General features: G+C 36.6%; 1 protein-coding gene and 1 long non-coding RNA gene across 3 annotated transcripts in view; both read left to right on the top strand.

Annotated features, from left to right (window-relative positions):
- The window catches only part of LOC141385547 (uncharacterized), a 3,496-nt gene extending 1,223 nt beyond the window's left edge, over positions 1-2,273 (top strand). The window contains exons 1-3 of the long non-coding RNA XR_012405943.1: positions 1-1,189; positions 1,272-1,342; positions 1,845-2,273. The exon at positions 1-1,189 is cut by the window's left edge and continues 1,223 nt beyond it. This is a non-coding gene — a long non-coding RNA (uncharacterized lncRNA). The remainder of the gene's footprint in view (positions 1,190-1,271; positions 1,343-1,844) is intronic.
- A 1,553-nt stretch (positions 2,274-3,826) lies between these two features.
- The window catches only part of kitb (KIT proto-oncogene, receptor tyrosine kinase b), a 38,576-nt gene continuing 26,552 nt past the window's right edge, over positions 3,827-15,850 (top strand). For both annotated transcript variants that reach the window (XR_012400696.1, NM_001143918.1), the window contains 8 exon segments: positions 3,827-3,937; positions 6,133-6,402; positions 8,657-8,941; positions 10,937-11,076; positions 11,166-11,334; positions 11,722-11,908; positions 15,279-15,394; positions 15,498-15,612. Coding sequence is in view for 1 of the 2 variants with exons in the window: in NM_001143918.1 (NP_001137390.1) it covers positions 3,883-3,937; positions 6,133-6,402; positions 8,657-8,941; positions 10,937-11,076; positions 11,166-11,334; positions 11,722-11,908; positions 15,279-15,394; positions 15,498-15,612 (1,337 nt within the window). In the remaining variant the exon portion in view is untranslated.

The raw sequence follows: 15,850 nt of genomic DNA, 5'->3' as shown, positions 1-15,850 counted from the left end.
TGGATTTCCCGTTATCTCACGTCAGCTGGACGCAATAATGTCCTGCAGTGCTATACGAAAAAACTGTCGGTCAAAACATCTTTCATATTGGCAGCTATGAAGCACAGATGAAGAAGGACAGAGTATGGCAAGCCAACTTAACATATAAAGCTTAGTCATTCAGTACAATGAGTGGTGTAGAACAAGGCTGTGTCTAATTGCTGATTAATGCTTATGGGAAGACAACAGAGCACATGTGTATTCAATGAACATTTCACGTAAATTTATTCTTTGCTGGCATCACAAGGGCGCCATGCGTAGCATGATCACCTCACAGCAAGAAGGTCACTGGTTTGAGCCTCGGCTAGGTCAGGTGGCATTCCTGTGTGGAGTTTGCATGTTCTCCCCGTGCTCGTGTAGGTTTCCTCCAGGCGTTCCGGTTTCCTGACGGTTTTCTTTTGCTGGATAAGTTGGCAGTTCATTCCACTGTGGCGACACCAGATTAATAAAGGGACTAAGCCGAAAAGAAAATGAATAAATGAATGAATGAATTATTCCTTGCTGTCTATGATATCTCAAAATATTTTTTCTTTAAGTTAGTGACAACTGCACCAAAATACTAATATGTCATATGAAATATGATGATAAATCTAACAAGCCTCCTATAGGTGCTCATTCACACTGAATGCGTCTTTGCTTCGTATTTGCTTTGCAACGTTCATGCATCCGGACACAGCCACTGAGTGCCTGTAAACAGAGGTTGGCAACACTTGCCCAACCTCAGAGTTCTTCTAGGGCGTTATGTAGATAGACGTATGAACATTAGGAATTTATTTGCTTCGTTTATGCGAAATTCACTTCATTCGAATTCAGTCACTCGAATTGTCATGAAAGAGGCATCATTCTGCCTGTTGACCCCAGTTTTGTTGCTAATGACTGACATGGATTTTATTAAGAGAGTAACTGTGCTTTATGTACTTTAGGAAGGCTGAAAAACTTTAGACACATTCAGCGGTACTTCCAACTGAGCCAGTTCCAGTTTGATGAGCTGTTGTCCTGTGTCAGCAGGAGTATTTGCCCTGAGGACACCAACTACAGGTGCTCCATCATAATCACGTCCCTACTAGAGCAAGCTCCAGATTGGTTAATGAGAATTGGTTAATGTCTTCCAAATGTCTGCTGTATCATTCGTTCGATTTGACTTATTAAGGTGAATAGTGCTTTAGGATGTCTCATTGCTTCCATTGACTTAACATGTAAATCACTCGTGCTTGACGCTTTATCTGCTTCAGGTGTGATCGTACCATTCTGATTGGTCTACCGATTTGAAACTGAGAGTGATGAGCGGCACTGCTTGTGAAAGGTACAGTTCTTTTAACTTGATATGCCATCTGAAAAGCATGGTGCTCATCACGATGTGTGACAGTAACAACAAACCAGGGGCCCCATGTACGAAGACTTGTGTTAAAATCATACTCAAACATTGCGTAGGCACAAAGCTTTAAATGTGCGTACACAGGAAAAAATTCAGATGTATGAAACACTGCGTACGCCAAATCACACGCATATTCTCTTTGTACATCCGAATAAACGTGAAACTGAGCGCACGTGCATGAGCGCAAAACCCATCCCTGCCTCCTCCCCCGTATGATTATGCTAATGACTCTACGTTGGCAAAACCGAACGAAAAAGCAACATTCCCACGTTCATTTCACCGTTAGTAAATCCAAACGTGAGCATGAAACCTGGCGTACGCAAAGTTTTTGTGCATACGCAGCGTTGATACATGAGGCCCTAGGAGTGCAGGCAAAAACAAAGAAAGTTTATTTAAATTAAAGTCAACAAAGACAGGCTGCTGCGCGCAGGATGTCGGTTGGTGCGCAGCACTGGAGAGATTAAGAGTGCTCGGAGAGGGGTGGAAGCCCACAGAGATGGTGAGCCAGGTGGCTGATCAGGTAAGCTGGTGAGAGACGACAAACCCAGCTGGAGGGTGAGATCCGCAGCCGACCCTTGAGAGCTGGCAGTCGTCGAGCAGAGCAGAGTACAGGTGAGCTCCAGGAACAAGTAATGCACACAATAAGAGAGGGCACGACTAAACAAAACTACATACATACTATATTAATAGAAGCACGGTGACAACTAGAGTGATCAGACAACATAGAAAGTAATAATCTGGCAAAGAGTCAGAAAACACAGATGTAGATATAGAGATGCTGATCAGCTATGAGTGACAGCAGGTGCCACAGCAAGGATTGAAAATAAGGGATCTACAGTTGAGTGGAGAGAAGAGCCCCAAAAATGAAAGGAAGAAAGAAAGGAATCAAACCTGGACCATGACCCGGGGCTTTAGAAGATGCAAGATGTGAGCATAATGGTCACACACATCCGTCAAGCACCTGTTTCCATTGGAAAACAACAGAAAAGTAGTTCATTGGAAAGGATAAACACGTTCAACCGTCTCGAGACTCACTGTAGAACCTAGTCGAATGCATACGTCTCATCTTTCCCAGCAATCAGTGGTGGTTCTAGTTTAAATGGCACACTGGGCAAACCACCCTATACGGATGCCCTTCCAGCCGCAACCCAGTACTGGCCAATATACCGACAATATTATTATTAATATACAATTATTATTCTAAATAAATAACAGAAATCAATCCTAAATGTTACTGGAAAACAATGTACAGAAAGACACAACTGGAGTGATGTGCAAAGATCACTTGCATAACATACCTCACTCATTATCCCTCCTTTCTGCTTTATAGCCATGTTTAGTCAAAATAAGAGCAAATATAAACTTAAATTTTCTTGAGTTGCAAAACTCGTATGCCGACACCTCTGCAAAAAATTAAAAATTACACCAGTTACTCCCATTTCACAGCACGTAGACACGCATATTTTATTGGCGTGACTGTAAACAACTGGGATTGCATGAGGCACGCAGGAATCGTTTTCCACGTGCATGTGTCAGTTTGATTTCACCAGCGTTGTTTCAGTTGCACATCGAGAGTAACAAGCTTGCACATACAAAAGACGCTAAATGTGAATGGCCCTTAACGTCTTTATTCTGGGATTAACACTCTGAATCAATATACCTGCATGAAGTACATGGTATCTCAAAGCTTTTACTCGGGCACGTTTTTTTTCTCCCCGTGCCGTCCCCCAGCAAGATGGCGCCCTGGTCGATCGCCCATATTCCCCTTGCCTAAATCCGCCACTGCCAGCAACACATATGTGGAAGCACCAAATACAAACGTGACAATGACTATGCATACCTTTTCATGTTAATGACTTTGCGAACCTGTATTATTATCCAAACAGCAAATCCAATGCGTTCATGTAGCATGCCGAAGTTTGTATAGATGTGGATTACAAGTGATAATAACGTGTTCTGTTCGTGAAGCAACTTAATAACTTTTTTCTAGTTGGTTTCCATGTTTGTCGAAAGTTAGCACAAGTCACCTCTTGAGTTATCCTCAACAAAAGACACAGAGCAAGAACACATTTGAGGACTTTGACTGTACTTGAAAAGTTGTGTATTTTGAATTGGAACAGTACTTCGGTGGTTGTTTATGATGTTCACGAAAATACAAAAACAAAAGTACAGAAAAGGACACATATTGAGAAATGGCCCTTGAACAAAGAGTTATTTTTTTACAAAGTGATATTGCTAACTGCTGGTTTGGTGTAAAGAATTTTAATTGTTATGTTTACTGTTATGTTACCCTACCCAAGTGAATAAATATTAAAACGGCCTGCCATAGAGAGAGTGAGAGTGAGACTGTGTGTGAGGGAGAGAGAGAGAGAAAGAAGGAGAGAGCAACAGAGCAACTGAAGACGCACAGTCAGTTGTGGATCAGTCTTACTAATGCACGGACACGCGCACACACACAGGCAGACAGTATGGGACACTCGTGGTTTCTACGTACAGTTCTACTTTTATTCGCCCTACCTGAAGGTAAGAACATACAAATTCTCCTGTAGTTTATTTATAACTGATTTGATTATTTATTAGCTATATTGTATTTTCCCTTTGGCTCATCTGTCATTATGTATAATGAATTATGAGCAGATGATTAGGCTAATATCTAGAGAATGAGCCAACTGTTTTGACGACAGATGCAGATGATGGCCGTTGAGAGTTATGTTTGTCCATCTGTTAATTTGTGCTCGATAATATGTCCACTAATTAGTTTAAAAAAATATATATAATTCATTAATTAATGTATTTTAAAAAGATGATATTAGCCATAATCAGTGATATATTGATTTGACTAATTATTATGTCTAATTAACTCGTAACTTACATCGCTCGTATCTCATCTGTTAGCTATATGTCAATAATTAATTAGCGTGTAATTAGAGTCGTATAAGTCAATTGACTCCAGCACTGAACTAACGGCTAATTTAATAAACACGTCAACACAATCACCACAATAAACAGTGAAATATCAGCACAACATGTTCTTAACTAACGGCCTTTTTGTTTACTCGTCTAACGTTAACGTTATCTGATGGATTGTAACAAGAAGCAACAGATGAAGGTATAGCCTACCTTCCGCCGACAGGTGTCTTGAAATGGCCTGCGTGTTTTACATAGCCATCCATGAGGATTTACATTGTTTTTCATTTAGCATATTTAAATACAAACCACTTTACCTTCAACATTCGCCATTTAAAAAACTTTACCTCAACTCCAGGTTTTGCATCTGGCGGTGTTACAATTTCATTTTAGTTGGCTATTCATAGGCTGAAAGAAAAAGACAAGTTTTATGAACACTAGGCTACGTTAAATAAGTACAGTAAATCTTCAAAATGCGAGTTGTTCTTTATAAATTCTGCGCGCTCACTTTCGTCTTTGTTGTTGTCATTGTGTGTTTGAGAGCGAGAGAGAGCGATTGATGAATGTTTTAATCCAGCGGGAAACGGCAATCCTTAGAAATTTGCCTGCCTTAGTCACTAATTACCCCGTACAAACTTCATCTCGATGCATCATGGTGAGGTAACAGATTAGTCATTGTGGATAATGGGAGAATAGCCATAATTGTTTGAAATAGCAGTTTGTAATCATTGTAAAAAATTATCTTTAAAGGTCATTTCACCACATTAAATCGTTTTTTTTATTTATACAATTATGGAATAAATAAAAAAGAGACTTGAAAGTTCTGGTTTTACTGGGTTTGTTATGAGTTTATTTTTTGAAAAATTTGTTTGCAAATATATAAATATGAGGATAAATATGAGAATGCTCTTCTAAAAACGTGCCATTTGCAATATAGCCTACACTGAAAAAACATTCATTAGATTTACTCATTTTTTTTAAGACAAGCTGCTGCAATTAATTTGTTTGGGTTGAATTTAAACTAACAGATTAAGTTAGACTTAATTTATATGTGCTGAATTTAGGCAAACAAATTATGTTGTTCTAACTCAATTTCATTTAGCTATCTTTAGCCAAGGAAATTCAGTAAGTTCAATACAAATTAAATGCTATTCCTACTTTATTTTTATTTTCAAATTTTATCCTATTAAAATGATCTATGAACTGCTTGCATACATACTTTGAAATGACAATTGACCAAGTTTGTTTTTAATTGCTTTTTAGGATGCAATTTCTAACAATAATTAAATCCCTGCCCATAAGTTCTTCAACACCACAACGTTTAAAATAACAGTACTTACATTACATTTTTATCACACACACATACAGGCACACATACTTTTGAAAAAGTATGAAATGTAAATAAACACGTCTTGAATTAATAACGATTACTTAATTACTTGCTCTAAATATATTTAAATAAATTATGTAAGATAATACAGTCAAACACGAGAAAGTGAGAGGGAAGTAAAAATGCTGTTTCCTTTTATTTTAAGGTTTAATGTCATAGTTTTGCACAATTTGTATTTTTTCTTGTATTTTACATGCTATGGGATCAAGGAGTTATTATTTTATTTAGTTTGTCAAAATTAGAAAGTTCAGAGCAGAGTAGTGCTTTAATAACTGCATGTTTTTAGAGGGTTTTATCTACGATAAAGCCCTTCTCATCTTCCTGACTGTCAACAAAGTGATAACTGATAGCGTGTGCTGTGTTGTTGATTAGCCTGACCTTGTATGCATGGTAAACTGATTTGTGTTTGTTTGTGTTCCAGGATGGTCTAAACCGGTTATCACTCCTGATGCCCCCCATCTGGTGATTCTTAAAGGTAAACAACTGTATCTCCGCTGTCACGATGATGCAGATGTGAACGCAGGCAGGGTGCGATGGCTCCGGGATAAAGGTCGGAGAATTGAAGGAGAGCTAAAGGATGATGAAGCCAGTGTCATTCTCCTCAACATCACAGAAACGCAGCATATGGGCAATTACACCTGTGAGAACACAGAAACTGAAGAGAAGAGCTCCATTTACATTTATGTGAAAGGTGAGTTTGAATCAGCTCAGGAGTTAATTAATGTGTTAAAAAATGGTACCGGCAGCATGGTGGCACAGTGAGTAGCAAAATCACCTAACAACAAGAAGGTCACTAGTTCGAGCCCCGGCCGGGCCAGTTGGCATTTCTGTGTGGAGTTTGCATGTTCTCCCCGTCTTCGCGTGGGTTTCTTACAGGTGCTCCGGTTTCCCACACAGTTAAAAGTCATGTGATACAGGTGACTTGAAAAAGCTTAATTGGCCGTAGTGTATGTGAGTGTGTGCAAGAGTGTGTGAATGTTTTCCAGTGTTAGGTTGCAGCTGGAAGGGCATCCACTGCGTAAAACCTCTGCTGGATGAGTTGGCGGTTCATTCCGCTGTGGCGACCCCTGATTAATAAAGGGACTAAGCCAAAAAGAAAATGAATTAATGAAAATGGTACCAAAATTGTCAAAAAGTTCTGAACATGCTGCATTCGATTTCTTTTGAGATGTTGTCTAGAGCACTGAGCATGACAATCACTTTTCAGTATTTCTGTTCCAATATTAATGCAATGAATGACAGTGAATGAATCAAAGGCATTTAGATTAGTCACTACAAAAAGCTTTTGTTCAGTGACTGAATTCTGAACCTCTCATATGATGATGCAGATTCTTTATATTGATTTGGTACGCTTAGTGAATACAACGGGAGATTTTGTGAAATTAAAAAACCTGTGCTATAGGCTTAAATCATACATTGCTTGCCTGTGTAGCCAAAATGAGACAAACAAAACCTTAATCGTATAATACTCAATCATTTAGTAATTTTCTTTTCGATTTAGTCCCTTTAATTATCCGGGTTCGCCAAATGAACCGCCCACTTATCCAGCATGTTTTTACGCAGTGGATGCCCTTCCAGCCGCAACCCATCTCTGGGAAACAACCATAAACTCTTATTCACACTCATACACTATGGACAATTTAGCCTACCCAATTCACCTGTACCACATGACTTTGGACTGTGGGGGAAACCGGAACACTCGGAGGAAACCCACGCGAACACAGGGAGAACTTGCAAACTCCACACAGAAACACCAACTGACCCAGCCAAGGCTCAAACAAGCGACCTTCTTGCTGTGAGGCGACAGCACTACCTACTGCGCCAGTGTGTCGCCAATCTTATAATAATTTTTACAAAATAATTGCACTATTTTTATATTTAAATGAAAATTTTTTTTTTACTTTTTAAGATTTTTTTAATTAAGATTTCATATTAATAAACTGTATTTATAGCTTTATTATAAAGCATTTATTTATATAAAATATAGAAATATACATTTTTATTCTATACTTGAAATGAAGTATTTAAAAGTACAATCCACTGAATGGAAGCAGATTAGTACCAAATTGCCAAAAAAATAAATAAATAAATAAAAATAAATAAATAAATAAAACAAGTAATAATAATACATCTTGAATACCACTAGAAAAATGTAAATATATAATATAACATGTATGCAAGGCGAGGCAGTGGCGCAGTAGGTAGTGCTGTCGCCTCACAGCAAGAAGGTTGCTGGGTGGCTTGTTCGAACCTCGGCTAAGTTGGTGTTTCTGTGTGGAGTTTGCATGTTCTCCCTGCCTTCGCGTGGGTTTCCACCGGGTGCTCCGGTTTCCCCCACAGTCCAAAGACATGCGGTACAGGTGAATTGGGTGGGCTAAATTGTCCTGGAATACTCTGGAATAGTTGGCGGTTCATTCCCTGTGGCGACCTCTGAAATAGAGACTAAGCCAAAGGAAAATGAATGAATAAACAGTTTGCTGATATCAGTTTATAAATTCTATTTGAACTAATCAAAGTAATACATTTTACAAGGGAATTATAAAAATATCCCTAGAATTAAGGAAACTTTTGAAAAAAAAAACCCTGAAAATTTGACAATGTTTACACAGTTTTCTTTGATTTGAGTGGTTTGTTTGTCCTTTGGCCGCCTCAATACCCACATACACTTTATTCATAAAAGAGTTTTAATACTTGAATAGGTCTTTTGTTAAAAGCACAAATGCAGGTCCTTAAGCTGTGTACTCAAACCACACCTTAGTGTAAATTAGTTTTAAAGTCTTTTATATTTTGCTATTGTTAACCGTCATTGAATGATATAGGTATTTAAGCAGTTAAATGTACACCTCTTGCACAACAATGTCTAACGAAAGCACAAGTTCTCTCTATATTTGCATTTTTTTTCTGTTTTCTACATAAAATGTCTCATCATTTACTTTCTCTGGCAGATCTGGGCAGTGCATTTGTTCGGCGCATGGTGAACGACCTTCAAGTGAGAAAAGGAGAGGAAATCACTCTTCCTTGTTTAGTAACAGACCCAGCTGTCAGTCACTTGTCTCTGCAGACCTGTAATGGCTCTGCCCTACCAGCTGCTCTCACCTTCATCACGCACCCTCAGGGAGGAATCACCATCAGAAATGTGTCCAAAGCCTTTGAGGGCTGCTACTTCTGTGCCGGACAACTGGATCAAAAACCTGTCAAATCCAGAGAGTATAACTTGGTTGTGCGGCTAGGTGAGTGAGTGGTAAAGCAGTGGCTCTTAAATGCATAGTTCACCAAGAAAAAGGAAAGAAATAGGTCACACTTTATTTTGAGTGTCCGTTTGTTATATTGCATCTACATGTCAACTAATTCTCATTAGATTATAAGCAGACTGTTAGGTTGGGGTTAGGGTTAGTGTAAGTTGACGTGTACTTGCAAAGTTTCTTATAGTCAGTTAAATGTCTTTTAAAGGAGCGTATCAGCAGATATTAAGCACACAGTCTACTAATATTCAAATGGACCATCAAAATAAAGTGTTACCAAGAAATATATTTATCATTTATTCACTTGAATTGTGCAGGAAAAAAGCATTATTATCAATATTAAAATATAAATATAGTGTGTAGACAAACAATTCATTAATGTTTTTATTTGTGCTACACAGAAGAAAGGTAGCCATACTGGTTTGAATTTTCTCTCTTAGAAAGCGAAACAACTAAGTAAGAATTAACAAATAAGTTAAATAGTGTATTGTACAGATGTTAATTAAAAATTGGAAATATGCTAGTTTTCTCTATGCATGATAATATGATTTTGTGCATGTTTACTTTTGCATCATTTTGGTCACTTTTTTGTGAATTACTTTGAAGAAAATAATCTTAGAGAGCTGATAAAAAGAGGCATTTACATTTATTTCGCTTATAATTGAGGAGGCATTCAGCGATTTGGCAAGAAGAGTTTTTGGAGAAGAGAAGCAAACAGACTGTTTAAAGTGTGATGATGAAATAATTACATATAAACAAATATTTAAAGAAGTATTTAATGCATTGATTATACTGATTTATGAAGGATCACCTGAAACTGAAGACTGCTGAAATTCAGCTTTGCCAACACAGTTTCAAAGCAGAAAATCATTTCAAATTGTAATATTTCACAATGCTGTATTTTAATCAAGATATGTAGCTTTGGTGAGTTTCATCTTAATTGTTTTAAAATTATATCCATTAGTTTTATAATTTTAATATATAAAAAAAGTGGTATGATATATATAATTTTGGTCATAATTAAAAAAAAAAACTGAATCTGAGCAATGTTAATCATAATGTAATTAGAGTGATCATAAAAATTGCATGCTATTATTATTGTTTTTACATAGTTTTTAGTTCTGTCCTGAATGAAGAATTTCATATAAAAGATGTTTACATGAAAATATCATAACGTTTATTTATGTCCACTGATATTAACTGAATTTATAATAAAATATATATTTTTTTAAAAGTCGTCTGATATTTACAGAATTAAAAAACAAATCACAAAATGTATAAAAGTCAACAGATAATACCTGAATCTATAAAAATACCCCATTTGTAAACCTTTATAAGTTGTGCATGAATAGCATAATGTTAATTTATTGTAAACAGTTGTTTTTTTCCCTTTGGCGTAAATTTTAGCATCTGTTAAAATAACTCATTCAGAACAAAACAATAATAAAAAAACAATAAAAAATAACAAAGGAGCGGCTCTGTGGTTAGCACTGTTGCTTCACAGCAAAAAGGTTGCTGGTTCAAGTCCCGACTGAACCAGTCAGCATTTCTGTGTGGTTTTTGCATGTTCTTGCTGTGTTCGCGTGGGTTTCCTCCGGGTGCACAGGTTTCGTTAAATTGGGTGAATGAAAATTCTCTGTAGTGTATAAGTGTGTGTGTGTGTGAATAGGTGTATGGGTGTTTCCCAGTACTGGGTTATAGCTGAAAGGGCATCCGCTGTGTAAAACATATGCTGGAAAAGTTGGCGATTCATTCCACTGTGGCAATCCCCTGATAAATAAGAGAAGGAAAATTAATGAATGAATGAAAAAATAATAAGAACATGTAAATTTTGTGATGCCTCTTATATTGTTAAATTTCTAAACTTTTATTTTGCATGGTATATGCAAACTTATTTTCCAATTGTAAACAGTATATCTCAATATTTCTATAAAAAACATTTTGTGTTGTGTTTTATTACATGTTTGTTTCCCTCAAAAACAGCACCAGAGTCCGTGCCAGCAATCAGCCTCTCCAGAAATGAAAATGTGATCCTGATCCAAGACCAGGAGTTTAAGCTCAGCTGCAGCGCCGTCAACATCAACCACGATTTCCACCTGAGATGGACAATCCCTTCTGAAGCGGTTAGACACAAACACCTGTTGCATACACTCAAGCTGTTTCCTGTAAACATGCTACTTAACCTGGACTGTTGTTCTCAATAATGATTTAGACAGCACTGGAAAGCCATAAATCAAACATTCAGCCTGGATCTAGAGAATATCAGCGATCAATAACATTGTGGATCCAATCTGTGAAGATAAACGACACGGGATCCTATCGCTGTAATGCCAGGAATGAGAAGGGGGTCTCCATGGCTGCTGTCAATCTGGAGGTTTACGGTGAGAATTGTGAAATAAAGGTTTAAACTGAATTTTTTTTTAGCTTTCTAATTAGTGTTGACTTTAACCTGAGCAAAAAGTGCAAGACAGATTACTTGAAGGAAAATGAACATAATAGATTTTGGCAAATTATTAAAATTAGCGATGAAAGTCCAGCATTTCAATTAAGAGATTCATTAATGTTGATTAATCTTCACCTTGCTAAATGACAGTTTTCAGCAAAAGACACATCCTTGGCAAACAACAGGAAATCTGTGTGTGTGTGTGTGTGTGTGTGTGTGTGTGTGTGTGTGTGTGTGTGTGTGTGTGTGTGTGTGTTTGTGTGCGTGTGTGTGTGTGTGTGTGTTTGTGTGTGCGTGTGTGTGTGTATGCGTGTGCGTGTGGCAGAGCGTGGTTTCATTAACCTAACAGAGGGAGAGAACAGGGTGGTGGAGGTGCGAGAGGGAGAAAGTCTGACCCTCAGTGTAGAAATAACTTCATACCCCAAACCCAACGACGTCTACTGGACTTATAACAACCAGGAGCTCCAGAACACATCTGAGCATGTCATTACACTGCACAACCAACAATACAGGTACACACACATACAAATTATGGATTTAATACATTTATATTGTGGTTTATTATTATTTTATTTTTAATTTTTTTATTTCAATTGAAATGTAAAAATGGTTCTGCTGTTTCACAGTCCTTAATAAAAACCTGACAAAGAAATGAGGGATTTAATATTTTTTATTTGAATTTAACAATTTTAATTTATGCAATTTTTAACCATTTGGTGTGGAATATTTAAAAAACAATTAGTCATACAGGTAAATGTTAACTCTAATTTATTTGAATAGTCAATTGATTTGTCAAAAAAATCTATATATATATATATATATATATATATATATATATATATATATATATATATATATATATATATATAGGTCCTTCTCAAAAATTATGCATATTGTGATAAAGTTCATTAATTTCTGTAATCTACTGAGAAACATTAGACTTTAATATATTTTAGATTCATTACACAGAAATGAAGTAGTTTATTGTATTAATATTGATGATTTTGGCATACAGCTCATGAAACCCAAAAATCTTAAAAAATTACCATATTTCATCCGACCAATAAAAGAAAAGTGTTTTTAATACAAAAAAAGTCAACCTTCTAATAATTTAAATCAAATTAAATTACTTTCATTGTCACAACATCAGCAGCACGTGTGCTATTATGAGTGAAAAGCTTAGGTGCTGGCTCCAGACAGTACAAAATACAAATACATCCACAGTGCAAGATACAGACAGTGCAAATATAATGACAGTGTAAATACAACTACAGTGCAAAATATAGACAGTAGAAAATACAGACAGAGAAAAATACAGAGTGCAAATATAACGACAGTGCAAAATATAGACAGTACAAAATACTGAGTGCAAAATTATGTTCAGTCATGCACTCAATACTTGGTCGGAAATCCTTTTGCAGAAATGACTGCTTCAATGTGGCATGGGATGAAGGCAGTCAGCCTGTGGCACTGCTGAGGTGTTGGTGGAGGCCCAGGATGCTTCGATAGCTGCCTTAATCTCATCCAGAATGTTGGGTCTTGCACCTCTCAACTTTCTCTTCACAATATCCCACAGATTCTCTATGGGGTTCAGGTCAGGAGAGTTGGCAGGCCAATTGAGCACAGTAATACCATGGTCAGTAAACCATTTACCAATAGTTTTGGCACTGTGAGCAGGTGCCAGGTTGTGCTGAAAAATGAAATCTTCATCTCCATAAAGCTTTTCAGCAGAAGGAAGCATGAAGTGCTCCAAAATCTTCTAATAGCTAGCTGCAATGACCCTGCCCTTGATAAAACACAGTGGACCAACACCAGCAGGTGACATGGCACCCCAGACCATCACTGACTGTGGGTACTTGACACTGCAGGCATTTTGGCATTTCCCTCTCCCCAGTCTTCCTCCAGACTGTGGCACCTTGATTTCCGAATGACATGCAAAATTTTCTTTCATCCTGTAGCCCAGGTCAGGCGCTTCTGCCGCTATTTCTGGTTCAAAAGTGGCTTGACCTGGGGAATGTAGCCCATTTCCTGCACACGCCAGTACATGGTGACTCTGGATGTTTCTTCTCCACACTCAGTCAACTGCTTCCGCAAGTCCCCCAAGGTCTGGAATCTGTCCTTTTCCACAATCTTCCTCAGGGTCCAGTCACCTCTTCTCGTTTTGCAGCATTTTCTGCCACATTTTTTCCTTCCCACAGACTTCCCACCAAGATGCCTTGATACAGCACTCTGGGAACAGCCTATTCCTTTAGATATTTCTTCCTGTGTCTTACCCTCTTGCTTGAGGGTGTCAATGGACAGCAGTCAGGTCGGCAGTCTTACCCATGATTGCGGTTTTGTGAAATGAACCAGGCTGGGAGTTTTTAAAAGCCTCAGGAATCTTTTGCAGGTGTTTAGAGTTAATTAGTTGATTCAGATGATTAGGTTAATAGCTCGTTCAGAGAACCTTTTCATGATATGCTTATTTTTTGAGATAGGAATTTTGGGTTTTCATGAGCTGTATGCCAAAATCATCAATATTAAAACAATAAAAGGCTTGAACTACTTCATTTGTGTGTCATAAATCTAAAATATATGAAAGTCTAATGTTTATTAGTGCATTACAGAAAATAATGAACATTAGATTGATTGTTAATTAGTAGATTGCAAGTACCTAGCAGAACAGAAAGTGCATTTTAACTGATGGCAAATGCCATTAAAAGGTAAAATTATGCATATAATATAAATAACAGGAAGTACTATAGAAACATTGTTGAAGTAGCAGGGTATCCACAGGGTCTTAAAAAAAGTCTTAAAATGTCTAAAATTTCAAAAACAAAATTTTAGGCCTTAAAAAGTCTTAAATTTACTAAAATATTGTGTTATGTGACTATGTGAATATACGTGTTGTGTTCTTAAATAGTTTTTTAACAAGTCTTAATTTTCCTCTGCTCAAGGAAAGCTACACAATCCGACCAACATCCATCCAATCACCAACAATCCATCTTAATTAAACCTTTTTTTTAATATTTAAATTTATATTTACTATTTATATTGCAAATAAATACAATTTACAATGGCTGTTAGAAATATTTTACAGTAATTCCTCCAAATGAATTCCCTAATTCCCAGGGAAAGAAAACTAAAAACAAATTCACAGTTCTCATGATTAAAACAATATATCAATTTAGCAATATATCCCTTTACGTTATCTTTCATTCATACAAAAACTATTAACAGAAGTAAGGGGAATATTTATAAATATGCATGAAACTTAAGGATTTATTACAGAAACGCATTAGGTTGAATAGAATTTATAGTCAATCTGTTGTCAAGCCAACAAATATATATTTTTGATTATTTATGTAATTGTCTCTCCAATAAATATGCTTTTAACAATGTTAAACTTGTCATTTTTTGTCAAAAACAAAATATTATGTTGAAAAACATGTATACAACTGAAATTTTCTTGTTTTGACACATTAAAGTATGTCGCTAAGAAATAATTACATTTAGTTGAAAGCAAGCAAAAAAATAAAAAAAATCCATTGGCCAACCTGGGCCATTAGAAATAATCAGTAGTAATTTAGCCTTGTATAAAGGGTCTTAAAAGGTTTTAAAAGGGTCCTAAAAAGTATTAAATTTGACTTGATGAAACTTGCAGAAAGCCTGAGTAGGGACACATTATAGTACAATATAGTTTTTTTAAATTAAATGTTAACCATTAACAAAAAATGCATGCTGCTTAAAATACTAGGAACAGTTTTATTTATACAGGGTTACACTTTAAGGTGAGGTTAAACTCACTTTCCATCTTTTAGCTCTGTTCTTAATCACGTTAACCTGATTTCTAATATTAGCATTTTTAAGCCTTGTGCATTGTTGTTTGACGGAATGTTTCAGGTACATCAGTGAACTGAGGCTGGTTCGAGTTCATGGATCAGAAGGCGGGATCTACACTTTCTCAGCCAATCACAAATACGAGTCTGTCAATCAGTCATTCACCGTTCATGTTATATGTGAGTTTAAAAGAATTGCAATATTTTAATTCTGATACATGCTTTTTACTTTGTTTTCCTTTTTAAAAACTTTTTTTATTAACACACTAAACCTTTCATTCAGGTAAACCAGTGATAGTTTCCCAGGAAGGGCCTGTTGATGGACAGGTGCGGTGCGTTGCTTCAGGATATCCTGTCCCCAAAATATCTTGGTATTACTGCGAGCCACCACATACTCGGTATGAATCACAGACAAACTAATATAAGCCACTCACACTTACGTTATGTAAGAAGAGTAAACAAATCATTGTGACTGGAGTCTCACAAAGACAGGAAACAGAAAAGTGTTTATTTTTTTATTAGGAAAGACACTACACTACTTGATAAATGTATTATCGTTGATCCCATTTGTAAGCGCAACAACTAATAACTTGACTTGATTGACTTGATCATTTGGAAAAGTAACAGAAGGTCGAT

Source organism: Danio rerio, chromosome 1 (genome assembly GCF_049306965.1).
Source record: "Danio rerio strain Tuebingen ecotype United States chromosome 1, GRCz12tu, whole genome shotgun sequence".
Taxonomy (NCBI): domain Eukaryota; kingdom Metazoa; phylum Chordata; class Actinopteri; order Cypriniformes; family Danionidae; genus Danio; species Danio rerio.
The sequence above is the reverse complement of the archived record's forward strand: the minus strand, read 5'-3'. Positions and strand labels throughout refer to the sequence as shown.